Below are 27,957 nucleotides of genomic sequence, written 5' to 3' on the forward strand. Positions count from 1 at the left end.
TTCATGTTTCAGCCTTTATTCAAACATTTCATAAGCTCAAAAATTATGAATATCAGTTTTATAGTAATATGGAGCTTAAAATAGTTCAGCTAACTTATAACATAATGCTGGAGAGACTAGCTGAGAGTGTTGTATAACCATTTATTTCAATATCCATAATCATTGTAATGAAGCTTTATATCAGCTTTAGAAAAGCCAATGAAGTAAATGTTAATATTCCTTTTACTTTCATCAGAAATACCAGAATTCTTTCCAAACATCAGGTTGTAACTAATGGCTAATTTACTGACACAGAATATATACATGTAGCATGAAAAATGGAGAAACTTTGTTAAGTATTATTTAGCAATAGAAAACTTTCTATACTCACTTAACAAACCTTAACTAAAGTAAAAACATGACATGTCATATAAGAGTGAGTTACAGTAGCTATTTAATAGAGTAAAATGTTAGAATTCTCAGCCTTTTACGTCTTGTTTAACCAATCAATACTAGTAGACCTAATGACATCTTTGGCAGTGTCTGGCTTGTAAACCTTAGCAGATGTGAGTCGTGTACAGATGAGGTGAACCATGAAGACAATCCCTAGTCCAAATATTCCCATTGACAAATAGAGACCAGCATTTATGTTCCAATTTACTTGAGCTTCAACTGTAACAGAATTGTATGTTTATGTAGTGAATAGCATAGTCAAAAGAACAACAGACTACATCGAATAACTTTTTTACATTTAAATAGGTTTTAGATGCTGTAACTTATAACCGTTTCATAGTTGTAAGTTGTACCATTGTAAGTTATAACCATCTATGAAAATGTGGTAATTTTAATTGTAAAATCTAGCATTTTGTGTTTTATGTATAAATTAGCTGTCATTAAAATAGACCAGTGGGATAAAAGTTTTTAGAGTAATTTTGCAGTCAATAGTTTTGCGAACTCTATCCAAGCTAAATTCACCATAGCGTGAAAAGGTAAATTAAGTTACCTTGAACGATTTAACAAAACAGATAAAATTTATCAATAACATTAGATCAGAAGTTACATACTAGCAAGATAGGGAAGGGTCAAGGCTCCAATTCCATCAAAGAATAACTCTATAGAGTAGGCAGTAATGGACTGCTCTGGTGATGTCAGCTCAAGACAGACTCCAAAAAAGGAAGACAACTGCAGTCCTTTGAATATCCCACATATTAACATGATTACATAAAAAACCTCTAAAAAAGAATATACAGAAATATACATTCATTAGACTTGAAATTAATCTACAAACATACTATAAATATGTTTACTTATCAACTGTTAACAACTACTCATACCCTGTGCATTTAAAAAGGTCAGGATTGTATAGATACTAATATTAGTAAGGCAACTAAATTATTCATTAGAAAATAACTCATATTGTTTTCTTATTTTTAACTTTATATATTTTGTACCATAAAACTAACTCAATTGACTTTGAACACAGGCTTTTTTAAAGCATGCCGCTAAAGTTTATTAATTTTCTTGAACAAATCAGTATAAATACTCTAAAAGTAGCTTTAAGCCTATTAACCTGTTGAGGGCTTTACAAGCATAAGCCCAACTGCTGAGAGCATTCCCATCTGTCCCACACAGTATATGACAGATGAGCTGACCAGGAAGTAGTTGGTGAGAAGGGTGAGTCCAATGGTTACTATCAGCTGTGCTACTCCTTTGAGAATAATTCCTGACAAGTATAACAATAGGCAACTCGTTAACCTAGCAAGTCTATAAATATGCTTGCTGGTAACATGTACAATTCTTGTGGTCAGTCTTGCTATAAACTTTGCTTATCAAATATCACCCATGGTTTTCATGTCTCGTGGATCATTTCGGTTTTCCTTGATAGCAAAGCCTAAAAGCTGTGTCAGAAAAATTGGCAATGCTGATGGTACATTTTCTTTATTTATAGGCTACACAGCTTTTATGGCTACAGGTTACAAACTGTGACCACAGACTACATTGTATCAACTATGTCCACAGACTACCATGTACCAATTATGACTACCAACTACAGTGTATAAATTATGAGAACAGACTAAAGTGTATCAATGACTATATACTATAGTGTGACAATTACGACCACATATTACTGATTGTGAATTTTGACCACAGATTACCACGAATAAGTTATGACTAAAACAATTTAACAATTTGACAATTTAACAGTTTAACTATCATTAATCATATCATAATTAGCCTCAGCAAGTATTACTAGCATTGTAATTGTAAAGAAAGTGTAAAGAGAAATCAAATAAAATAAAACTTGAATAAAACGAGTAACAAGAATCCTTCAGAGTTGAAAAGGGTGAAGACCTTTTAAGATACTAAAACTTAGATGTCAAATATATTAATATATTTAAGATTAGGCATGCAGTATATAGTCTTAAGTTAAGGGAACTAAAAGAAAGCTATATGACGACTAGTAAAGAATAACAACGTATTTATGGATTTTAACAGAGATGAGATTTGTGGATGTTAACAAATACTGGTATCAAAATTTGAAATAAAGTTTATAGGTAAACAGTTTTTACCAAACATATAAACCCCCTTCAACCACCTAACATAACTGTATATACTACTGACCTCTCTGTGTGCATTGGTTAGTTATAATAATGACCCTCCTAAGCTCCATTCTAGCAGTTTCAACCAAATACTTATTTATTTCAGTATTCTGTTATGTATCCTTGGTGGTCTCACTAATCTCTTTGAAAACAAATTTAGAAGTATTTATAAAATTTTCTTTTTGAATCTTTTCAGTTGAATAACAACATATTTATAGAAACTAATTAGCTTGAGAGATCAGATCTGGCCTGAGAAAATTATGAAGAATGTGACCAAAGTAACCGCTAGTCAGTATGACAGAAGCTAAATTGACTGAGTTTACATTATGGCAACAAATCCAATTTATGGCCTTCTTACAGCTGCTATAAGGTTAACCAATAAGAGACATAAAACAACCATGTTTTGTGACACTTGCATGTACAGCATAAATTACTTAGCATAAAATGTTTGGAAGGCTATATTGCAGTTGGTCAGTTGAAAATCATATTTTATGTTTGCTTACCAAAGCTAAACTCTGTCAAAGTAAATCCAAGATTGTGGTAAGTGTAGTCGCCAAGAATTGCACAAAAACAAGCAAATCCTCCAGTGGTTAGCAGAGCAACAAGCAGGTAGGTGAGCATCTGCAATTGATTATCAAGAGATTTGATCACTAGTACACCTGAGCCCGGTGTGCAGGAAACACAGAAGCAGGTGTACAGGTGGCAGATGTACTCAGTTTTATCTTTACTTAATGTTTGTGATTTATTTGGAGCCTGACTCAAAATATTTGTGTACCTTTTAAATGAGTTTTTCACAGTTATATCAACAATGATTATTTAGAGCAATTTAAATTAGAGTGTTTCCCAGGGGCTTAAAAGGAGAATTGCTTCAAAGCAGAAAAGTATTTAGGAGCCCTTCTTGTTGATCAATACGGACCGTATCGGTAGCTTGGGCAAATTTATTAAACTAACTGAATCCAAGATATTTTAGCGAAATTGTTATGATTAGTTGCATATCAAGCTAGAAAAAAATGCATTTATCAGTTGGACAGGCTCAGCCTTAAGGTGTGAAACTAGTAAAAGTTTACACATTTACTGTAATCAATATGAACTGACTCATTTATTTTGGTTGATGGTAATTTTCCTTTAAACAAGAATTTGCGCTCCTTTTTGTTTGGTTTTCAATTTATTAGTTTTAACAATCCTAAGAAATTGAAAATTGAGACCATCGTTGCTAATTTTTTAATATAAATGCAAATGCTGTAAAAACTTATTGCATGTGAAGCTTGGCAGCATCTGAACTTACCATATTGGAGGCCAGAAGACAAAAATTTGAATGCTTCACATAAATTACAAAAGTAACAAACTATTATTGCTAACACATTGTAAAATTTTCAAGTCAAGTTTTTGTATAAAAAGTTTTATGATAAATAATCAAATTGACAGAAATCTTTTCAGTTGGCCTAAAATTGTATTACACTTGTTTTTTATGATACATATAGTTAGCTGCTTAAAATTATAAAGAGGGCGCTAAGCACACTTAGGAAAAATTCTATTAATATTGTAAATATATAGTTGGTTTTAATTATGCAATTCACTATAAATGCAATATGAAATTAGTCTAAAATAAAAATGTAATGAAAAAATTAAACTTTAAATGATAGATTGCTAAGTTGAACTAGCAGCTAATAATTCATGAATGATTTCGGTTGCTGAAAATGGCTATGTTTTGTTTATAGCACAATGTCTTGTTGCACCAGATGTTAAACTAGAGCAGGTATCTTCCATTGCTCGAGTAGTGGAAGATATTTATAAAATATAACCAAACGCATATGTTGTAACGATATTTTTGTTTTATATGAAAGTAAATATGAATGCGATTTATGATAGGACTACATGGTAATGATAATTAGATAACTGAAATGTGATCTTATAAAAGGCTTTCTTGGACAGATTTTTGAAACACTATTTCTGGCATGCTTCTTGATACAAAGTGTACAACATTTAAGATTGCTAACACTTGAACAGTCTAAATAAAGTTGACCATGAGAGAACACAGTCTCTGTAAGTTTCAGTCTAAAGACTTTTAGTGTTTCTCCTTGTCTCTTATTCACAGATATTGCAAAGTTCAGTTTGAGTGAAAACTTAAGACTCTTAAATTCAAATGATGCCAAAATGATGACCTTTAAAACATAGGCTACCATCTGTCTAATGACTAATCGAGTTTGATCGCAAAGTTTCTACAAAAAATAACTGGAGATTCATTGCTCAAAATGAGATTTTGAGGAAGCAACTTCGCAGGCCAATGGCAATTTAAGATTTTTATTGGAGAGTTACCAATTTCCGTTAGATCATCAACTTTTTTTAATAGATTAGTAGCTCCTGTGTTCACAAAGCAGTTTGTAAAAGAGTTTTTGCAATTGGCTGAGTTAATAGCATGATTCTTGAAAACAACCTTTTCACTGAGTTATATTCGACCTGAAATATTTGGAAACAACTTGGCCATAAGTTTTTTTCTGATCATTTTTTAACTAAAAATAATGCTTTGTTCATTGAAAGAATTTTTTGGTAAATTTCACAAGAATAATCTACAATTTCTTTGAGTTAGAATATTTTCCTAGGCTTGTTGATCAAGAATATATAGCGCTTGTAGGGTTTAGGGAGCTTAGTTTAGACGAAGTAGGCCTATGGATAAACATACATGCCATTTATACGAGTATCAAGTATTATCTATATTTATATCCAACCACAATATAAAACCTAATATAAAGAGACGTGTTAAGTTAGTAATTAATTCATTCACACCTGCACATACAGAGTTGCTATTGATATTTAGGTCATTCCAGTCAGGCTACCTTAACATTCTTTACCTGAACAAGAGGAATTTTCCTGAGCGTTGCGGCTCAGCAGTCAACCAAAATTCCTAACCTGATTCTGTCAAAATGTATTCTGTCAAAATTTCGTATGTTGTTGACAAGTAAAGTGAGATGAGTGGTACAAAAACCTAGCATAATGATTGCAGCATGTTTACACTTTTGACAACTAGCATTCTAGAAGCGCTGTCTCATGGAAACTGAGCTACCTGAAACCTACACCAATGACTGACTATGTACTGTTACCCTGACTTTGTGAGGTTTTAAGTGACAAACTTAAAGATAAAGCTTTTTTGCAGCACATTATGACTTCATAATTCTTTCCATGGAGATTAATCAGGTTGACTCGCAGTTCTAAATGATTTTCGAAAATCCTGTTTCAGTTTCTAATATTACGGTAGCATTATGTATAGTATTTGTATGCTGTCTATAATGCACTAGCATAACATTAAAACTGTAGTTTTTTTAAAACTAATAAACCATCGTATTTTTCTAGAATGATACTCATGCATCTTTAAAAAGTCTATATGAATCATCTTCTTTTAGTTGAGTTTGATCAATCTTTGGAAGTTCATATTTTTTGAGCTCATTTAAATAACCTATTTCAAAAAAGATAAAAGGAACAAGACATTAATCGAAAAAAAGTAGTCACACATTTATGTTTTTACTTTATACACAAATCTGGTTTTACCTCAAACAAATGTTTTTTCCTAAAGCTTTGGCATGAAAAACTGTTCATTTTTTTTCAAATCACTGCAATGCAGCTTAAAAATTTAACTTCAACTTTTATAGCAGACTGGTACAAAATTCAGGTAACTTTTTACATTTGCTTGTGTTTTGCAAATCTTTTAAAATAAATACAAGGTTCCCTTATCAATTTTAACAGCAACCATTGAGCTACCAGTTTAACTTACATTCATATAATATGGCAATGGCCTGAGTAAATTCTGATGGAGGTCTTTTTTCTCTGGATGAAAATCTGTTGTTTTAACTTCCAAGTAAAGCCTCAATGCGATTTATTGACAGTTTTTAGCCTTTAACCAATCATAAAACATCAAAACTCTGTGCTTTGTTAAACAAGATGTAGAATATGGGTTTGTCCTTTACAACAAATCTAACATGTTGCATGAATAGCAGCTAATATAATTGGCTTTTTCAACTGACACTATTTTAGTGCACAGTACTTGCCCTCTATTTACACCTTCATTGAAATAAACAAAAAGAACAATTAAAAATCTCTAATAACTTTTCAGATCCCTAAATACAGACTTCTGATATATAAAAGTAGTTATTTAAAAGCTTGCTTCACTTACTCCTTTAGTTTTAAAAATAGGCAGCAGAGAGTTGTCAGTTTTTGAACTCTTCGTAGATTTTGTCTCCTCATTAAATTTTTTCTCAAGGTCGTCTTCCTACAAAATTATTATTATTGAACAAACACCGACTGAAAACCGACTTTTGCACATTTGCCACTTTTAAACTTTATTAATAGCATTGATTAACTATTGATTACTGTTGGATCTACTGACTTCTTTTATAACCAATATATGTGTGAAATCTAGTAGAAGAATACAAAAATTATATATACATATACTTATAAACATGTATATACATATATATCTACATAAATCTTAGGGTGGGTCGTCGTCGCCATCGCAATTCTGTGGCTGCACGGTTATAGTTCTAAGGCTATAGTTTGATTTAAATCTAAGAATAAAAATGCGCTTCGTACTCTACTTAAACTGACGAAGATTGCGACAAAATTTTTTTATCAAGTGCTTCATAACCACAAGGCCCGTACTGTTCTTACCTGTTTTGTTGGTAACAATGCATCTTAGGTCGGTACAATGTGCATGCAACGCATGCACAATGGACATACAAGGCACTTGCAAGGCACAAACATTGAGGATACAACGCGCATACACTATCATCACAACACAAATACAATGGTCAATAGAAAATAAATTAAATACTTTGTGTAATGCTTTAGACTTGTTTTAGTACTGGACTATAAATATAAATAGAATACTGAATAATAGTATAATATTATTACTACTATTATTATTATTACACATTAATATTAATAATTATAATAATGTGTTAACAGTGTCACGTTGTGGCGCATGTGTTGTTAATTACTTGTGTTGACATTGTATCCACAAAGTTTGTGCGTTGCAAGTGCCTTGTATGTCTGTTGCACATGGGTTGTTGGCGCGTTGTACCGACCTAAGATGCACCGTTACCATTCTGTTTTTATGGCGATTGAACACACTAAATTATTAAGTAATACAGTGCCTTTACAGGTTACAAAACCCCCATTGCAAGATTTTTTTCTTTACTTTACGAAATGCAACACTTTTTTGTCCTTAGGTGAAAATGTCTTCCACAATACGGTATCAACAAAAATTTCTCTCAAAATGAAAATTTGGTAGTTGGTGTACTGACTACCAAAAAATGGAAAAAAATGTCACTATGCTATTTGCCAATATTCCTCTTACAACATTTGAAAGAGATATACATTGCTCGCACTTTCAGTTCAGTGTTATTTGTTATAAGTTATAGTGAAAACAAACTCGAAAATGGATTAGCAATAAAACTGTAGTTGAAAGTTGAAGTTTAGTTTAGCGGAATATATACTAAAACTTAGCTTCGAGCATGTGTTTTGTAAGCTAAATTCATTTAAGTTAAATTCAATGCTTATGTTATATTATACATCTAAATCAAAGGTAAGCAGTCCCTACGTTACGTACTGCACACAGTACATTGTAATGTTACACTTTTTTGCAAGTCATAACCACTAAATACACTAAAGTTACTATAGGTATCATAGTTACTAAAGTTAACATGCTGTTCTGCTACTAATAATTAATATGTACACTACGTATGTAAACTTTTGTTGATTTTTACTAAGAGTCGTTTGCTGTAAATAATTACTAAAAGTTTCTTAATCACTATACAAAATCTCTGCTACAGCACTAAAATGAATTTAAATCATGTAATTGAATACCAAATAATTTTTCACTGTAGTTGCAGTAAAGCAGACTATATTTAGCCATTACTTGCTAATTAATCTACAGTTATCTTTGAACACCTTTAAAGTTGTTTTATCTTTTTTCCTAATATGTTAAAGAAAAACACTTTTTTCATTATATAAACTTTAAAAGTTACAGGTGTTTGAAAAGGTTTAAAAACTTTTACCGCTGTTTTATTTTTTCTTACATTGTTTGAACTTCACAAAACACCTTTTTCATGCTATGAAGTTTGAAAGTTAAAATGGTAATTGTTGTTTTATGTTGTAAATAAATTTTCTATAACATTACTTTTTATTACCTGGGCAACACCATGCATTCGGCATTGCCATATGTATAATATATAGAAAACATATAAATAAATATATAATATATATATATTATAGACATATAATATGTATTATATATTGCATATAATGTATACATATTTATAATGTGTAAATAATATATAATATATATACTATATATATTATGCATATATATATAATATATTTATAATTTAAATATAATATGTATTATATATAAATATATATTGATATTATATATATAAATATCTCAAATTGTCCTGTGTGTAGCTGACGCCGTTGCGCGTGTCGTACGTATATATATATTTATATATATACATATATATTTATGTATTGGTATATATATACATATATATTTATATATATATATGTACATATATATACATTTATACATATATATATATATATATATATATATATATGCATATATATAAAGTGGATGCCGCACAATTCGTTACAGGGTGCTCAATGATAATTGAAAGTTAAATTATAAAATATGTATAAGTGGAACTTCACTCTATAAGTTAAACATTTTATTACTAGTAGTTTTATGTGATACAATGAGTATCACTATTTTCAGATAAAATGTCTAAAATGATTCTCATACACCAGTAATATGCTGTTATACAGAGTTAGATAAGCTGATAATTGGGTGGAGTATAGAAACCAAAAGCCAAATAGTTAAGTAATACAATTGCGTAGCAAGAGCTTAAATGAATGTCTGTATGATGACAATAGCTCGTTACGTTTATTAAGAGTGTCTAGTGATGGTCTGTACATAATAGAGAATTTTTTCCATAAGCGTAAGTTGCACTTGTTGGAGATAATGTTGTATGCTTTAGCATGATGTAGAGTTTTCCATGATATTGTGTAGTTGGTATTATTGTCCGTTAGGGACCATATGTATTTGCTTAATTCAGTAGAGTTTCTCTTAGATGGGTGGTTAAAAGAAGCTTCATGGTTTGTGAATTGCGTCTTAAAAGTATTCTCTGTTAGCCCAATGTATGTTTGGTCTGATAAATCGGCGTTGGTTTTCACAGTAGCCTAGTATAGTAATGATGTTTTCATGCGTTCTCTATTTATCGGGCACTCTTCTCTTTTTCTACAGTTGCATATGCTGTCTTCATTTGTGGTCTTGGTAGTCAGTATAGTCTTGTTGTGAGCGTTGATGAACTCTCTTATATTGTTCCTACAGCTGTAGTTAAATTTGATAGTGGTGCTGTTGCATATTTTATGTAGTGGGTGCCTTGTTGTAAATTCCTTCTTGACTAGTTTGATGAGGAGTTTACCAATGTTAGTAGAAACATTATTGTTGGAAGGTGGGTTGTACCATGCAATCGTCCTGCTTCATTTGCGTTGTCTGGTTTGAGATGTTGATTGCTGTCGTTGATATTTTAGTAGGTGGTTTTATCCACTCTTAGTTCGTGCTTCTCGGTAGATATTTGCTGTTTTATTGAAGCACTCAGCATCGGATGATATTGTAGAGAGCCTCTTATTTATACTTGTTGAGATGTTTCCGATTATGCCAAGTAGATGGTTGGGCTCTTTATGGACATACACTGGTCTTTTATTAGGTTTGATGTATGGCATGTGTTTACCATTGTCTAGGTTGAGGGGGACATCAAAGAAGTTTACAACTCTTTTATTAACATTGATGGTAATATTTAGTCCATATGAGCTGAATACAGCACAGAGGTCTTTTTTCATCGATTCTGCATTGTTTGCTGAACCTTCTACTATGCCTAGCCCATCATCTCTGTACGATCCGAGGTTGTTACCATACTTTGTTGTGACCTGGTAAAGTAGAAATGTACCGACCTGCTCACAAGTTTCGGCACCGTCAAAACTTGCCATTGTTACGTCAAATAGTTCATCAGCTGATGTGTTTTCCCAGTATTCTCCTTCACTACATAGGATTGATCTTTTGGAGTGTGTGATGATGTTTCTCTTTTCCTCAGTGATGTTAGTAAACTTAGTGGCAAATTCTAGTGCAACTTCTAGCAATTTCATATTTATTGAAAGATAAAACTCAAACAGGTCACTCAATGAATGAGCATTGAGTTTGACAAAACTCAATGAATGAACATTGAGTTTGACATGGTTGAGTTTTATCTTTCAAAAAATATGAAATTGCTAGAAGTTGCACTAGAATTTGCCACTAAGTTTACTAACATTACTGAGCAAAAGAGAAACATCATCACACACTCCAAAAGATCAATCCTATGTAGTGAAGGAGAATACTGGGAAAAAAACATCAGCTGATGAACTATTTGACGTAACAATGGGAGGTTTTGACGGTGCCGAAACTTGTGAGCTGGTCGGTAAATTTCTACTTCACCAGATCACAACAAAGTATGGTAACCACTTTGGATTGTACAGAAATTATGAGCTAGGCATAGTAGAAGATTCAGCATGCAATGGAAAATGGATGAAAAAAGATCTCTGTGCTGTATTCAGCTCATATGGACTAAAGATTACCATCAATGTCAATACAAATATTGTAAACTTCTTTGATGTTACCCTCAACCTAGACAATGGTAAACACATGCCATACATCAAACCTAATAAAAGACCAGTGTATGTCCATAAAGAGTCCAACCACCTACCTGGCATAATCAGAAACATCCCAGCAAGTATGAATAAGAGGCTCTCTACAATTTTATCTGATGCTGAGTGCTTCAATAAAACAGCAAATATCTACCGAGAAGCACGAACTAAGAGTGGATATAACCACCAACTAAAATATCAACGACAGCAATCAACATCTGAAACCAGACAACGCAAACGAAGCAGGACGATTGCATGGTACAACCTACCTTCCAACAATAATGTTTCTACTAACAATGGTTAACCCTCATCAAACTAGTCAAAAAGGAATTTACAACAAGGCACCCACTACATAAAATATGCAACAGCAACACTATCAAATTTAACTACAGCTGTAGGAACAATATAAGAGAGTTCATCAACGCTCACAACAAGACTATACTGACTACCAAGACCACAAATGAAGACAGCATATGCAACTGTAGAAAAAGAGAAGAGTGCCCGATAAATAGAGAATGCATGAAAACATCATTAATATACCAGGGTACTGTGAAAACCAACACCGATTCACCTGACCAAACATACATTGGACTAACAGAGAACACTTCTAAGACGTGATTCACAAACCATAAATCTTCTTTTAAACACCCATATAAGAAAACTCTCCTGAATTAAGCAAATACATATGGTCGCTAAAGGACAATAATACCAACTACACAATATCATGGAAAACTCTATGCCATGCTAAAGCATACAATGCTATTTCCAACAAGTGCAACTTATGCTTATGGGAAAAATTATTTACTATTTACAGATGATCATGAGGTACTCTTAATGAATGTAAACGAGCTATTGTAATCATGCAGACATTTATTTAAGTTCTCGCTAGGCAATTGTATCACTTAATTATTTTCTGGCTTCTATACTCCCACCCAATTATCAGCTTATCTAACTCTCTATAACAGCATATTACTGGTGTATGAGATACATTTTAGACATTTTATCTGAAGAGTGTGATACTTATTGTATCACATGAAACTATTAGTAATAAAATGTTTAGCTTATAGAGGGAAGTTATACTTTTACTATTTTATATATATATATATATATATCTATAGACTAACTGTACCACTCGGTGTTGCCCGGGTAATAAACAAGTCTTTGGACAGCAAATTGAACTGTATTTAACATATAACAACAATTGCCATTCTAACTTTTAAACTACATATCACGAGAAAAGTGTTTTGTGTATTTGAAATAAATTAACAGAAAATATAAAAACAACTGCAGAGGTTTTCAAATTTTGTCAAACTAATGTAACTTTCAAACTTCATATCACAAGAAAAATGTTTTGTGCAGGTCAAATAAATTACAAAAAATAAAACAACTATCAAAGGGTTCAAATATGAATGTGAAATAATTAGCAAGTAATAGCTAAATTAGGTCGGTTTTGCTATGATTACAATAAATGAGGATTTGGTAATGATACAATTACAACGAACTGAGAAAACAAAATAAAAATCTTGAATATGTTGAATTAATAAAAAAAATTATTGCATAGAAGTGTGTGTTTAACCCTTTCACTACCGTCCATGTGCAAATTTAGCTATCGGTCTACTTCCAGCCATTTTATCGTAAACTGCCAATTTTGCTTCATGATATGTATCCATTTTTTTCAATTTCAAAGTCTATCTCAAACACCTTCGCAACATATTTTATTTTGGTAACATATTAAAAAATCGTGCTATGCCAAAAATTCAATGTATATATACTTTGTGCATTGCTAAAGCTATGTGAAGCTACGGTTTCTATGAAGCTAGATGGATCCTCTACAATGTTCCTTGCACTTACAAAACTATTACCTTCACCACCATCAGAGTCAGTGCTGCAATTTTAATTATCTGTGTAATCACAAAAATCTGAATGTGAATTGGTTATAATGTCATCAACATAAGTAATTACAGGTATGTGTTTTCTAACTCAGGAGGTACTTACAAAACTTACCCAAAAAATGTTTGTTTTTAAGTTGGAAATTCCCAAAGAAAATTTAAAACCGCTTCATTATTTTAGGCTAATTTTATAAAGAAATCTTCAGATGACACTGTCAATACTATAACAGTCCTAAAGATCAGTGGTTATGTTGTCAACAAATAATGAAATTAAGTTACTATGCGACTGCTGGGAAAGTCGCAAAAATAAGTCTAGGGCAGTCAACCATACACAACGCATAAATGCGTTTACGGCAGTGGAAGGGCAAAAAAAAGTTACTGTTCGACCAGAAGATATCCATCAAAACTTTGAATACGACGATACTATTATCTCTCGGTAGTGGTACAAATTAAAAAATGAGATATCGTACTTTGCCTGACCGAAAGGTGAGAGAATACTTGTACACGCGAGAAAAAATAGCGACCCAGATATGCTAATTGAACCTTACCAAAAAACATTTCTTAACAGGGGCGTTGTAACACATGGCCCCCATCGGTGAAATAATCAGCATACGCTATAGCTATTTCTATAGCCGGGATACAGACACACGACACAGGACACACAACATACGACATAGAACATACTTTGAGAAGCATATACATTGTATATATAAATAGCTATAGCTGGACAACCAAAACAACAACAACAGGTACACACACGACCAACTTTGAGAAATATATACAGTGAAACTCGGATAACTCAAACTTCAAGGGACCGAGCAAAAGTGTTCGAATTATCAGAGCGTTCAAGTTATCAGAGCACTGTCACAAGTCCATGTATTTACTTATTTATTAGTAGATACATGCACATATACAAACTATAATATAAATCAAAAGCACAAATGGCTTGTTTCAAATTAAATGCTTCTAATGTAAAGTTTAAAACGTTTTTATCAAAAAGTATAGAGATTTTTCTATCACTTGAGATTGGTTTGTTGTTTGAGGTGATGTTATTGCCAGGACGTTTTTAGATCGACATTGGCAGAACTTGATCGTTGCTGAAATGCTCAAAAGAAAATACATCTTTAACTTTTGAGTGTTTTACCCACGATCAATTTTGCCGATTTTTCTTGAAGTTTATGCAAAGATTACCTTACTTTACCTGGGATTCGTTAAGAGCAACACTCCGAGGCAGTTCAATTAGAAGTTTTACGAGGTTTTACGGTACACTGTATATCACTCACGCTTTTTGAATGGATACTTGTTGAATGTACACACGTATTCTGTGTTTAGGTCAAATGGTGAATAGTTTTTTTTAGCTAAGACAACGTATACGTTTAATTACAACAATTTTTAAGACGTTTTAAACATTCAACATTCCGACGTTGATTCAACACGGAGTCAACGTCGGAAAACTATTCATCACGGGCTAGCCGGGTCACGCACTCAAGGATTTTCACCACGCAAATACAAAACAAAAACAACATGCTGTTTTTGTTTTATATGTGCGTGGCAAAAATCCTTGCGTGCGTGACTCGGCTAGCCCGTGCTATTCATCGTATAGCAGTATAAATCAAATTTCACCAAACCTTTAGAACAGTCGTTGACAAAAATATTTTGCCGATGGAGGTAATAACGACGCTTATGAATTACGAAAAGTTGAGGTTTACCTCTATGGCTTGGAATAAAGTGATTTTCTAAAGCGATAGCAACCGTTTCGGTAGCCGTTGGGCAAAAAACAGTTCAAATTAACAGTGTTGAGCTCGAGTTATATAGAGCCATTTATCATTGCGTGGGAACGGACCAAGCAAATCCATTCAAGTTAACCATGTGTTCGCTATATCCGAGGGCGAGTTATCCATGTTTCACTGTATATATATTTCTCAAACTTCGTCGTGTGTGTATCCAACGCCATTGTGCGTGTCCGGCTATAACTATTAAATTCTTAGAATAAAGAAACTGTATTGCAGAAGATTCAATCTTGGACCCTCCGAATCAGCAGTCCAATGCCTTACCAATTCAGTCACTTCAGCTTGAGGGATCAGTGGGCGATATATGTCGCTAAATGGGAGCAAATTTTTTCAAATTGCAAATAGCAATAGCTTACCATCACGATTCAAAGTGATGGCGTAACATCATGAGAAGCAGTAGCTCTTATTAATAAGCTTCCTCAAATTATCCATTGGCAGTGTACCAGGCTAATAGCAAGTGTTAGGCAACTCTCATTGTTTATAAGCTGATTTTTAACAAATGGGCAATGCCGGGCGTCCATATAGTACATATAAAGATCTCGAAGTTTATCATTCAGTCTTGGTCCAGCTATAGGGACTAAAATCTAGCATTGAAAAGTTCATATCGGAGAAGGTTTGATCTCGGAACCTCTCATTAACAAATTAGCAAGCTTATCCATTAGGCTACACATGATGCAATGAATTTGTTGGTTAATGTGAGTCATTATCTAGGTTAAATTATGCAACCCAAAACATTCCTTAGCAGCTCTCATTGGTAAGTTTAGCAATATGGATACTAGCTTACTCATATTAGCCGATGGCCACCACCTTACCTGCCACTGTTTATAAGGTGCTTTTTTAATGCAATGCCGAGCATTCACCTAACATGTACATGTATGTATATATGGACAATATATATGGACATATATACTATAACTATATATAAAATACAATATATACATGTATGTGTTACTTAGACAATGTTTTTCTTTTTGCAACTAGAGCTTACTTCACATTTATTTCATTTCGCCATATATACATCTACCATGAAAACATTGGCCTGGTAATATGAGCTCTGCAATTGAGAAAATGAGTTTTTATATCTATGCTTTCTGAATGTGTATCACAGACACATACGTCAAGTGAGACTGATTGATGACACACTGATTGATAACACATAAGAAAAGAAAAGTAGAAAATGGCTTAAGACAAACCGCACCAATGCAATTACAAGTACAATAACTTCATACTTTGAACTTCTTGTTTGATGATTGTAGCTGATAGGCAAATATGCGTAATTCAGACAGTGTTCTAAACTGTTATGTGCAATAACTTGACATTTCAGTGCAGTTCATGTTTTGATGAAAAACATTAACCGTAGTGTTGACTCCATTTTGGCTGTCTTTAAACTATTATGAGAAAAGAATATCGAAAGTGCAAAATTGAAGTAGCTCCTTACATCAATTCCAATGTCTGAGCTACCAACAAGAAATACTTGTGAAATGCGGCTCGACTGTCGTACAATCCGTATCACCTCTCTCAATTCAGTATCTTTTCTTTCACTGAAAGAAAGGTAAAGTAGCTAAAACCTCAAAACCAAACTTAAGATTTGTTGTTAGTTAGAGCTAAGAAAAGAGCTCTAGCACATTCAAAGCAACCCTGTAACAACATTCTGAATGCATTCATCAAAAAAGCAAATATGTAACAAGAATGCTTAAATTGATCTTTTACCTTTATTTTTACAACTATTCAGGAAATTTTTTCTACTCTGATTTTACTGGCATATTTTACACAACAGTTTGTATGATGACGTTCTGTATGTGTATAGATATATTTGTGACACATGTATTACCTTTGTTCTTTTTTCATTTCCTTGTCTTCAAATATGTAATCCGAAATCTTTCCTTCAGGCTCATCAGTTTTGTTTTTATGATGCAACATATTTCCTCCAAACCTCTGGAGATGATAGATTCCTGCCTTTTGGCCTACAAGTGTTTAGCAAACCTCTTTTCAACACTTTAGTTTTTTATATGATGCACTAAATTTCTACCAACATCCTGGATATGGTATGTTCCTGCCTTTTGGCCTACAAGTGTTTAGCAAACCTTCCATTTACACAAGTTCGTTTTACTAGATTTGATTATGTAAACAGTGCAAGAGGTTACAACAAAAATTGCTATATTAGATGAATAATACTGCCTGTATATTTTGTAATTGTACAATACCATTAGTACATTGCTTGTAATAAACTAAATATGAACGCTTCCGATGCTATACTTTAGTCTTACGTAAAAATAAGTGCCAAGCTGAGAACGACATTTGTAGTGTTCACAACAATGAAACAACTAATTTAGTCAGACAGACCTTTAAGACTTAGTTCTTTCTTTTGTGTGTCCGTAGTATTCTGGTTGGTAACATCTGTGTTACTAGCATACTCAGGAGTGTAAATAAGTGCAGCCACAAAGTTGAGGGTGTTCAAAGCTCCGAGAGAGATGAATGTCATTTTGAAGTCAAGATTTTGCATCATTGAATCTACAACCAAACTGTGTTTAAAATCATCTGTTTGCTGTTATGTTTTTTAACTGCGGCTACAGTAAACGCTCCTATATCATATACCTCCTATAATGTTAATTCTACATAATGTGAAAAGTCTGTATAAAGTATTTGCTTTATACTACATAAAAACTTCATTTAACCTAAAGTTATTGTTAAAATGTTCATTTCTCTTTTGTCGCACTTGTAAGAAAAATTGACGTACGTATAGCATTATTTCTATTATATACACAAGTTTCATGACATTCCAGTTCATCATAATAAATTATCACATGTTTCGACAAGACAGAGGGAATATGTAACTGTGTACTTGTTCAAAAAGCCTTAAAGGCTATTGGTTGGTGCAGGTATTATACCCTCAGTCTACAAATCTGAATATCGCGAGTTGGAGCACCGTCGAATGCTATATTGTATGCTAAACTAACCTTTCTAAAAACAAATAGACAAACAGATCGACATTGCTCTTATTACGGTAAAATAAATTTTTGTTCTACTCATTGTAGATGTATAACTTATGTGTTAATAATTTTCCTTTGCAGAGTAGACCTTGCTGTCTAGACAAAATAAACAAACTGCTCTGATTACTAAACTTCAAACTACTTCCGGTTTTCGTCTGTTGTGAAATTAACTCGAAAAATTCAAAAAGAGACAAAACATGAATGAAAGGGATAAAAAAAGCTCAAAGTTGTCAATGCAAATCAATGACACTGCAGTTATAGTACAACCAATAAATTAAAAAAGTTAGGTTTAGTATTTTATGTATGGCCAAAGGGGTAACCTTGGAATGACCTTTGGATGGATTAAGCAATTTACATGTATTTTACTGGTTTATAGCATGAAATCTCAACCACCCAAACATTCCTGGAATGGATTATTTGTGCTGTAATAGTATCTAATTTATACTTCTTTCTGTATGCTAACAAAACTGGTGCATGCTTGAACCAGTGAAAAAGTTAGCAAACAAGACTGCAAGAAAAATTTACATATTGCATCACTGTGTAGAAACCATTTGGACCGATTGAAAAATAAAAGTTTTTCTAATACTTCAGGAGGAATCTATAAAAAAGCAGAAATGAACCAACCTACTACTGGAGGCCATCCAATTTCAGCGATGTTGAAGCTCACCATCATGGCTATTGAGAGAGGAAGTTGGTGAGAAGGAAAATATATGTTGTTCATGGAGTAAGACACGACATGGTTTAGAGCTGCACCGGTTCCTAAAAGAATAAAACGTTTTTTCTAAATATTGTAAGTTAAGCTTGAAAAAACTTTGCTTGTACTTTAAAAGAAAAGTATTAAAATATTATGTAAACTGTGAAACATTTGGTCTTTTTCAAATATTTGATTTTATAAGTTGTTGAAATTGTTTTGTTTCTGTTAATCATTTTTGGGCCAGCCTCTAATGAACATTTTTAAAAGTTATCAGTAAAATGGATAATACGACACATGCAACAAATTTAGAATTCTATAGATAAGATTAAAAAGTTGGATCTAGTTCAAATACAGTAAAATCTCTATTTCGACGCCATGTCACTCTTTTTTAACACTTGTTTTATAGTGGCATTTAATAAGAGGTGACGTTTAAATAAAAGGGGAGGTTGTATTTTTTGACTAGCTCATCAGATTTTTGGAAAAATAAATTTAACTATTTCACGAGGAAAAAATGCTAATTTAGCTTATATTTTATGCTCTCCTTTAAGCAAATCAACATTAATGTTGTTTGCCTCAGCATTTCTTCTAAGCTGTTTTTCATATACATCGAAGTATCAGATCAAACAAGAAACTACTTTGGTTATAAAATATAAATATGATGCTGTTAAGTACTTCGATTGGGTTGCTTTTAAAATTTAAAAAAAATCATAAAGATTTGGAATTAAAAAATCTACACAACACTTTAAAATGTTTCGGGACGATTTTAATGTTGTAAAGTTAGAATACGCCATAATAATGGCTGCAATTATATTGTACATGAGAATACTTTTCAGAAGAATACTCTTTAGGAGTAGTCTCATCGTTCATCAAAACATTTTACAGTCTTCAGGTAAGATTTTAGACCACATTATGAACGAATCTGAAAATAATTGATATGGTGTAGACCTCAGAGACTTTGAATAAGAGTATAGTTCTGATGAATGTGATGATCCTTATTTTAGGTACATCATCACTAAAATCACGGCGGCCACTACAGCAACAACAAAAAAATCTATTATTGGTTTGAAAAGATCAAAAAGCGTCAAAGTGACTGACAATTAAAAGGGGAGTTTAATTAAAGGGTGGTGTACCTTCCAACTCTGTTTCTATAGAGGCGGTTTATTAGAGGTGGCTTTCAAATAAAGGTAGCATTCAAAAAGAGGTTTTACTGTATCTGATTTTGTTATAACTGCAGCTATTGTGACATGCAACTATTTAATGAACATAAAATTGTCGGCAGCTAGTTTACTCGAAATAAAATGTGACATTTCAATTGTCTGAATATTTAGCATTCAATTTAGCTAATGTTTTTTGTTTATGTGAGTCATATGTAGTGTTTTGGTACAAGAATAAACAATGTATAGCAGTAGTAACAAACCAGCACTGCTGCTAAAGGTTGGTAGCATTTCACAAGTTGGAAAGAAGCTGTCTAAAAAAACCGGCCATAATGAACAAATGTGCACTGCATCTATCGAGTTTATGTAGTCTAAAAATTAGCCCGATGGTTGCAATCAAGTGTGTGTTTAGAGCTCTGTTAACCATAGACATTTTATATGAAAATATTTAAAACAACTTTAAATAAAATAGACTAATTTAGTTTAACAATTATGACTAGACAGAGCATTGACAGGATAGGACCTTACAATTAAAAATAATATTAAGATATAATTACCAAATATAGAACAACTATTTTACCATATAGAACACCACTTGCTAGCATGCCCTGCCATGGCTCTCTAGAGAAGGCGGTAGAAGTCAATCCTACTACAGTGAACACAGCAGCAATAGCTTGAGTCCGTCTCTCTCCAATCTTTTGTCTTATTAGATTCCCTGGTAGTACTGAAAAACATGTACCAGATTAAACTGACAGCTCTGTGTGAGAATGTCAGATAAAGCACTTTACAAAGTACTGATAAGCATCATCTGGTTAGTTGTGTGTTATTATAGATGATGCAAACAATACAGTGCATGTACTTCAATGGTGCTACATCTTATAAATTCTGTCAGCTACAGACAAAGAGTTGTGATGTCGCCTAAACTATACATATACTATTTTTACTAAGTAGAGTATCATGGTGCAGCTTAGATAATATATATATATATATATATATATATATATATATATATATATATATATATATATATATATATACAATAAAGTATAGGCTAAAAGTCAGCATAAAGTGCTCGATACTAAAGTAGAGCTTACTATAAATTTGGTAAGAAATTTATTAAAATTTGACTAAGCAAAAAATTACTAAAAGTTTCGTATTAATAATGTTGTGTAATACGAAACTTTTAGTAATTTTTTGCTTAGTCAAATTTTAATAAATTTCTTACCAAATTTATATATATATATATATATATATATATATATATATACCCGTAATCATTAGGAGAGTATCATGTTATAACTTAGATAATATATATACCCGTAATCATAGGGAGAGTATCATGCTATAACTTAAATAATATACATACTAGTAATCATAGGTAGAGTATCATGTTATAGTTTAGATGATATACATACTAGTAATCATAGGTAGAGTATCATGTTATAACTTAGATTATATACATACTAGTAATCAGAGGTAGAGTATTATGTTATAGCTTAGATGATATAAATACTAGTAATCATAGGTAGAGTATCATGTTATAACTTAAATGATATATATACTAGTAATCATAGGTAGAGTATCATGTTATAGCTTAGATAATATATATACCAGTAATCATAAGGAGAGTATCATGCTATAGCTTAGATGATATACATACTAGTAATCCTAGGGAGAGTATCATGCTATAACTTAAATGATATACATACTAGTAATCATAGGTAATCATGTTATAGTTTAAATGATATACATACTAGTAATCATAGGTAGAGTATCAGGTTATATTTTAGATGATATACATACTAGTAATCATAGGTAGAGTATCATGTTATAACTTAAATGATATATATACTAGTAATCATAGGTAGAGTATCATGTTATAGCTTAGATAATATATATACCAGTAATCATAAGGAGAGTATCATGCTATAGCTTAGATGATATACATACTAGTAATCCTAGGGAGAGTATCATGCTATAACTTAAATGATATACATACTAGTAATCATAGGTAATCATGTTATAGTTTAAATGATATACATACTAGTAATCATAGGTAGAGTATCAGGTTATATTTTAGATGATATACATACTAGTAATCATAGGTAGAGTATCATGTTATAGTTTAGATGACATACATACTAGTAATCATAGGGAGAGTATCATGTTATAGTTTAAATGATATACATACTAGTAATCATAGGTAGAGTATCATGTTATAACTTAGATGATATACATACTAGTAACCATAGGTAGAGTATCATGTTATAACTTAGATGATATACATACTAGTAATCATAGGTAGAGTATCATGTTATAGTTTAGATGATATGCATACTAGTAATCATAGATAAAGTAACATGTTATAGTTTAGATGATATGCATACTAATAACCATAGGTAGAGCATCACGACATAGATTATATGGTATACATGCTATTAATCATAAGTAGTGTACACTACCTATGATTAGTACACTAATATCGCTGCACTACTGAACATACTAATAATCAAAGGTAGAACATCACATTATAGTTTAGGTGATATATATAACAGTGTTCATAAGATTACATATCTGATGACAGGACAAATAAAAATGGAAAGTTCATGCCAAAACCCATTTGTTTAACCTTTCTCTGTATTTCATACACAGTGAAATAAGTAAGGCTGCAAGTGACTTCTGTGCCTCTCATCAAATTTTCCTCTCTCCCGTTTGTATGCAAGTATACTTACGTAGAAATAAGAATGAAAAATCTATTTTTGTAGCAGCCAAGTGTAAAGTAAATATATGATCAACATTCTGAGTTAGCTATATATATCTTTGTCACTCTCCTATGGGCATACAGCTCATGACAACTGATTGAATATTACGTTTCGCAAATATTTGCTTTTCATGAAGAATATAATGTGTAAAGGGTGAAGTTAGTCGACAGCAGACATATATAATATACATATCTGTACTCATAGCTAGATAATAATGTCATTGCTTAAATCAAATACATATTGAGTAATCATAAAAGTATTTACTTTCCATCAGGAATATAAATGGCTAGTTTATATTATTGATCCTATTGACAAATATATATATTCTGCTTCAGAATTTACTAACTTTAATCAGGAACATCTAATAACTTCATAATCATTTTTTACATATTTTAAATTAACTTTTGACTTTGGTTGGCTTATATGTATGTAGATGTAGTTAAAAAACATATATGTATATTTTACTTTAATATGCTAATAACTCTGTGTGCCCACAGAACTTTGATTAACTTTTGGTAGCGCTAATTTCGTGTGCTTGTAAGCTAGCTTCTTAGCCATTTTAATAAATTTTAACAGAGTAAATTTTAAACAGCGAAATAAACTTGAACTCAATTTATCCAGCTCACTTGAACCTAAACAAAACTTAGTAATAATATTTTATACTAAATGAGATTTTCAATTCGAAATAGACAATGCTAATTTATTTACTTATCGATAATCACATTGAACTCAAATATAATATTAATGGTAATCCATATCTTTTTTAAAAGCTTCTAAAAAATCACCCTCATCATCATTAAGAAATATATTTACATCTCAGCTGGCTTACCTCCCATGAAGCATAATGCAGCTTGTACAGTTCCAATATTGGCAGAGAGAGTCCTTTCTCCATACTGCCTCTGCAAATGGAGAGGCAACACTGCCATTGTTGCGAATGCATAGCCGCAATTAAGTATATTAGTTATCAAACCAGTGCATGCAACTAGCCACCTGTACCTGCTAGCTAAGAATAATTGGCTATTAAACATGTTGATGTCACAGAGAAACGGTTCGTGTGCGCTAAGAACACTAAATCTTTCTTGTGCTGTGTTGGATATAATCTTATATCAAGCAAGTTAGGAATTTAACAAATCAGAAGCCAATGAACAGCAATGAAAGCGTCTCATTGGTTAGTAATTACATGTGGTACAAGTATGTATGTCAATATTAGAAAGATTGATTGTTTCTTAAGACCCTATTTATGTTTTCCAGATTTTTCTCGTTTTGGTAACTCTGAATACTGATAGATCAATTTATGAAATAATATTTATTTGAGTTTGAAACTATCGTTACCTTTTTCTTCTGAAGCAAGATAAAAGTCTACAACTTTCCATAAAATAAAAAAACAATTTTTTTTGAATATGCTGCTTTTTATATGAAGTTTTGGCATCTCATTAGGAAAAGCTAGTATTGTGCTTTACTACCTGATGAAACATATGAAATAAAAGGTTTTAGTCAAGCATTAATATTAATATTATAGCCATACAATATATTATAGCTATATATAATAGCCATAATATAATATTAACATTAATATATATTAATTTTAATATTATAGCATTGTCATTTTGTTCTTATTAAATAGAATTTGTATAAGCAAGTAGATTAAAATAGGCCAAACTTTTTGCAGAATGGAAATTTACTTGCTGGAGATCTTTTTAGAGCTGTTTTAACTACATTTCAGTATTATGCATTAAATTAATATGTGTGGCCACATAAAATTCTAGCAAATTTCATCGAAAGGTTTATTTACTTTTTTATTATTTGAGCTTTTGTTAACTGCTTTAGATGATTTGACTGTCTGGATGTTTCTCGAGTAAAATTGACCAAACTGGATTGTAATTAAAACGCTCAAAAGAAAAAGACGGACCAGACTTTTTTCAAAACAGTGTTAATAATCAGTCTTTTTATGAAAGATGGCATTTGTGTCATTAATTTGATAATTTAAGATAGAGAATTAGTTTTGACTTGTTTATGAGCAGCCATTTTTGTGAAGCATATTAAATCAAATGAGTATAAGCAGGTCAACACCAACTTATTGATTGAACGGTGGTGATGCATTCATTCTGATGAGTTAATATTAGCAGTGACGTGTCAAAATTCCAAAATTTCTTACGTAACGAAGTTCTTTTTAAACCAGAAAGCTGTTTTAGGCACATCAACTCTTATAACAACTTTACAGAAGCACCAACTAAGTTATTACATTCCAGCTACCTAAAAAGAAGATAAAACCTAATTAAGTAGGAGATTACTAGAAACACTGGTTAACCAATTGCCTATAAAAAACAGATAGCCCTTTAATGTGGTATGTAGGCTGTCCGCATCCATTAACATGCATAAAATAAAATGCCTAATCAAGCTATTTTGGTGCTTCTAAAAGCTCCTATGCATTCCTCACCATCCACTCTAAAATTTAGTTTGTCAGTTTATACCGGGTAATCACTACAAATGTAGGAGCCAGTCTTGCATATTTGACCGGTGAAAAACAGCTGCATATGCCATGAAATACATGTATGTTTTACAAAAAGAAAACAACTACTGATTTACTCTATATCCCCAATATGTCACCCTATGCTGCAGGCCAGAGAATTTCAATAAAGCTTTCAATAATTACTAATTTCTTTTTTAGTTCTAGACTAAATATTGCAAATCAGAGTAATATACTCAACATGATTGTAAAAATTATTTTACAGCACAAGTAAACCGCCAAACTTTGAAGGTCATTTAATAAGTAAGGTGGATTGGTTTGTAAAAAGTTTTATCAAACATAAAAACTTACATATTTTGCATTTCAACATAATCTCCATGCAATGACAATGACAAGATTTTCCCATTGAAACACTAGTTATTATATGCCTTAAGCATAAAAACTTTAGACTGACTTTAAAAAAGTTGCTCTTTGCAATCTTAACCTCCTTATCAATATTGAAGTGGGTTTTTTTCAGACCCAAACAGATTAAAGTCAGTTAGTGCAGAATCAGAACTGTTTGAAAAATGTGGTAGCAACTCCTACTGAAATCGGTTGAATATTTTTATGGCTTTGGCTGCTTTATGGGGCATGATATTTTTCATTAAATATGACTCCTGATGACTGTAAACCTCAATGCTTAGTATTTGAATCTTTAACCCACATCGAAAGTTCACTGCAGATAGTACTGTTGACAGTGGGGCCTTAAAAAAAGCTATAGTGATATGCTCTTGCATGTCTCCAAAAACAGTAAGCAAGTAAAACTTTATGGCGAGCACACTGTGAATCAAACTTTTTTTTAAAAGAAGATTTTCTAAGTTTTTGCTGCATTGATTGATGCTTGATTCTGGGTCTCATCCAGGTCGCATCACGAGTGACAATTCTTTTAAGGAACTCATAACCTTCTCTTTAATATTGAGAAAGGCTCTATTGACAGAACTCAGCCATGTCTTGTTAGTCATCTTGGGTCAGCTGTTTGGAAATCCAGTGACTGCTGACTTTAGAGTAAGCCAGGCCTTCATGAATAATCTTGTAAGATCAAATATAAATTCTGGAATATAATTGACTATCTTCCACTGTTACCTTCTCTCTCTGAATGAACATAGTCATTAACTGCTTCAACCATGTTAGAAGTGGCCACATAAACAGGTCTACTGGATCTCTTTCCATCATCAGTATTTTTCTTCCTTTTCTAATCAATTTAGCTTATTTGGAGATATTTTTTCTGGCCGCAATTGTTTTCTGCGTAAACATTCACCAGATTCCCATAAATTTTACAAAGCTTATGCCTTTCAGCTACCAAAAGTTTGATAGCTGATATTTGCTCAGATCTGGAGCATGTTTATTGGTCAGTCATTCTTGAAGGCCTCAAAAAATGATCACATAGAAATAAATCTTCAAGAAAATTAAGTGAGTCATCAGTGGATATTATTAAACTTAAGAAAAACTTAGTCTTCTTTTGATATATATTGCATAATAGAACTCATCTTCATAAATAAGTTCACTTTATTTATTGAATGGCTTTTGTATTAACAAAAAACCATTAACTAATTACAAGCATTAGCTACATGTACATTGCAAGCACCAAGAGTAATTTTAATATTAGTCAAAGATTCTGTTGATTGCACACAATATATATTTTTTGCAATCTGCAGTTTTTTCACCTTTCGCATTTCTGGGACCAAGTTCTTGAAAAATTTGAAAACTTGCTTCTGCAGTTAAAATCAAGTATGCAGAAATAATATTAAACCAGCTCCAGTTTTGCTTTTAGAAAGTATCAGAGACTAAAGTGAAATAAAAACTGAATTATTTTACCCCATCAACCTAAAGTGACTCACAGCAATCTACTTTATCAAGGGAACCTCATAAAACCCTACCACCAAAATGTTTAAAAAAGTTCCATGCAAAAGTTAAAAAATATATATTTTACTAATTGACATTACAGCCTTTAATGGAATTACATGGTTAATCTTTGTGTAACACGACTTCATGGTCAACAATCATTAATGAAATTTCAAGTTGAAAACAACTTAAAAGAAACAAAAACAAGACTCACTTGAGATATATTTAGTAAAATCGTGACAAATATTTATGTAAGGTTTTTCAAGATTAAAGTTTTTAAATCACTCAAGAATGTTGAGTGTCTGAAGACACTATCACTCTTATGCAGAGCTTAACTGTCAGATCACAGAGGCTTAGCATATAAGCTTATTAAATTATCTTTAGCTAAAAATACACAAACCTAATGTCAATATATGCTAGATTTCGAACGCCTTGTTGAATATGCTCGGTATTTAATTCTATGTAAACAGCAGTTTTGCTTATTTCTTGAGTGGGTTCAAAAATTTACATATTGAATCATTGTGTCGAAATTATTTGAGCTGGTTTAAAGATAAAAGTTTTTTTAATACTTTTGGAGTAATCCATTAGAAAGCAAAAATGAACTTACCTACTAGTGGAGGCCATCGAATTTCAGCGATGTTGAAGCCCACCATCATGGCTACTGAGAGATAAAGTTGGTAAGAAGGAAATTAGACGTTGTTCATAGAGTAAGACACAACGTGATTTAGAGCTGCACCAGTTCCTAAAAGAATAAAACTTGTTTTATAACCAAGTTGAGCATGAATAAACTTTGTTTGTATTCAGAAAAAAAAGTACCAAAATATTATGTAAACTATGAAGTTTTTTGTGTTTTAAAGATTTTATTTTTTAAGTTGCTAAAAACTCTATGTTCCTGTTAATAATTTCTGAGCCAGCCTCTAGCGAACATTTTTAGTAGTTATGAGTAAAATTCTTACAGAAGAAATCTTAAGTGTTGTAAAAACTAAAAATTGACGACTAATTGCACAATCCATATGCGTGG

The 27,957-nt window shown here is 31.9% G+C and overlaps 1 protein-coding gene across 3 annotated transcripts; it reads right to left on the minus strand.

Moving 5' to 3' along the window:
- Window positions 1–27,569, minus strand: LOC137396296 (uncharacterized). Of its 3 annotated transcripts, XM_068082503.1 has the most exons (12): window positions 27,544–27,569; window positions 23,418–23,487; window positions 20,407–20,550; window positions 18,603–18,737; window positions 17,332–17,499; window positions 16,820–16,952; window positions 16,427–16,529; window positions 6,745–6,840; window positions 3,083–3,200; window positions 1,550–1,702; window positions 1,044–1,211; window positions 1–651 (listed from the first exon to the last, which is right to left on the minus strand). In XM_068082503.1, exons 2-12 carry the CDS (start codon window positions 23,422–23,424, stop codon window positions 467–469), a joined length of 1,410 nt encoding a protein of 469 aa, XP_067938604.1. In that variant the 5' UTR covers window positions 23,425–23,487; window positions 27,544–27,569; the 3' UTR covers window positions 1–466. The 3 variants fall into 3 exon arrangements, with proteins under 3 accessions (XP_067938604.1, XP_067938603.1, XP_067938602.1); XM_068082502.1 differs by lacking the exon at window positions 27,544–27,569 and having other exon boundaries at window positions 20,407–20,541; window positions 23,418–23,641; XM_068082501.1 differs by lacking the exon at window positions 27,544–27,569 and having other exon boundaries at window positions 23,418–23,641.
- Window positions 27,570–27,957: the final 388 nt, after the last annotated feature.

Source organism: Watersipora subatra, chromosome 5 (genome assembly GCF_963576615.1).
Source record: "Watersipora subatra chromosome 5, tzWatSuba1.1, whole genome shotgun sequence".
NCBI lineage: Eukaryota > Metazoa > Bryozoa > Gymnolaemata > Cheilostomatida > Watersiporidae > Watersipora > Watersipora subatra.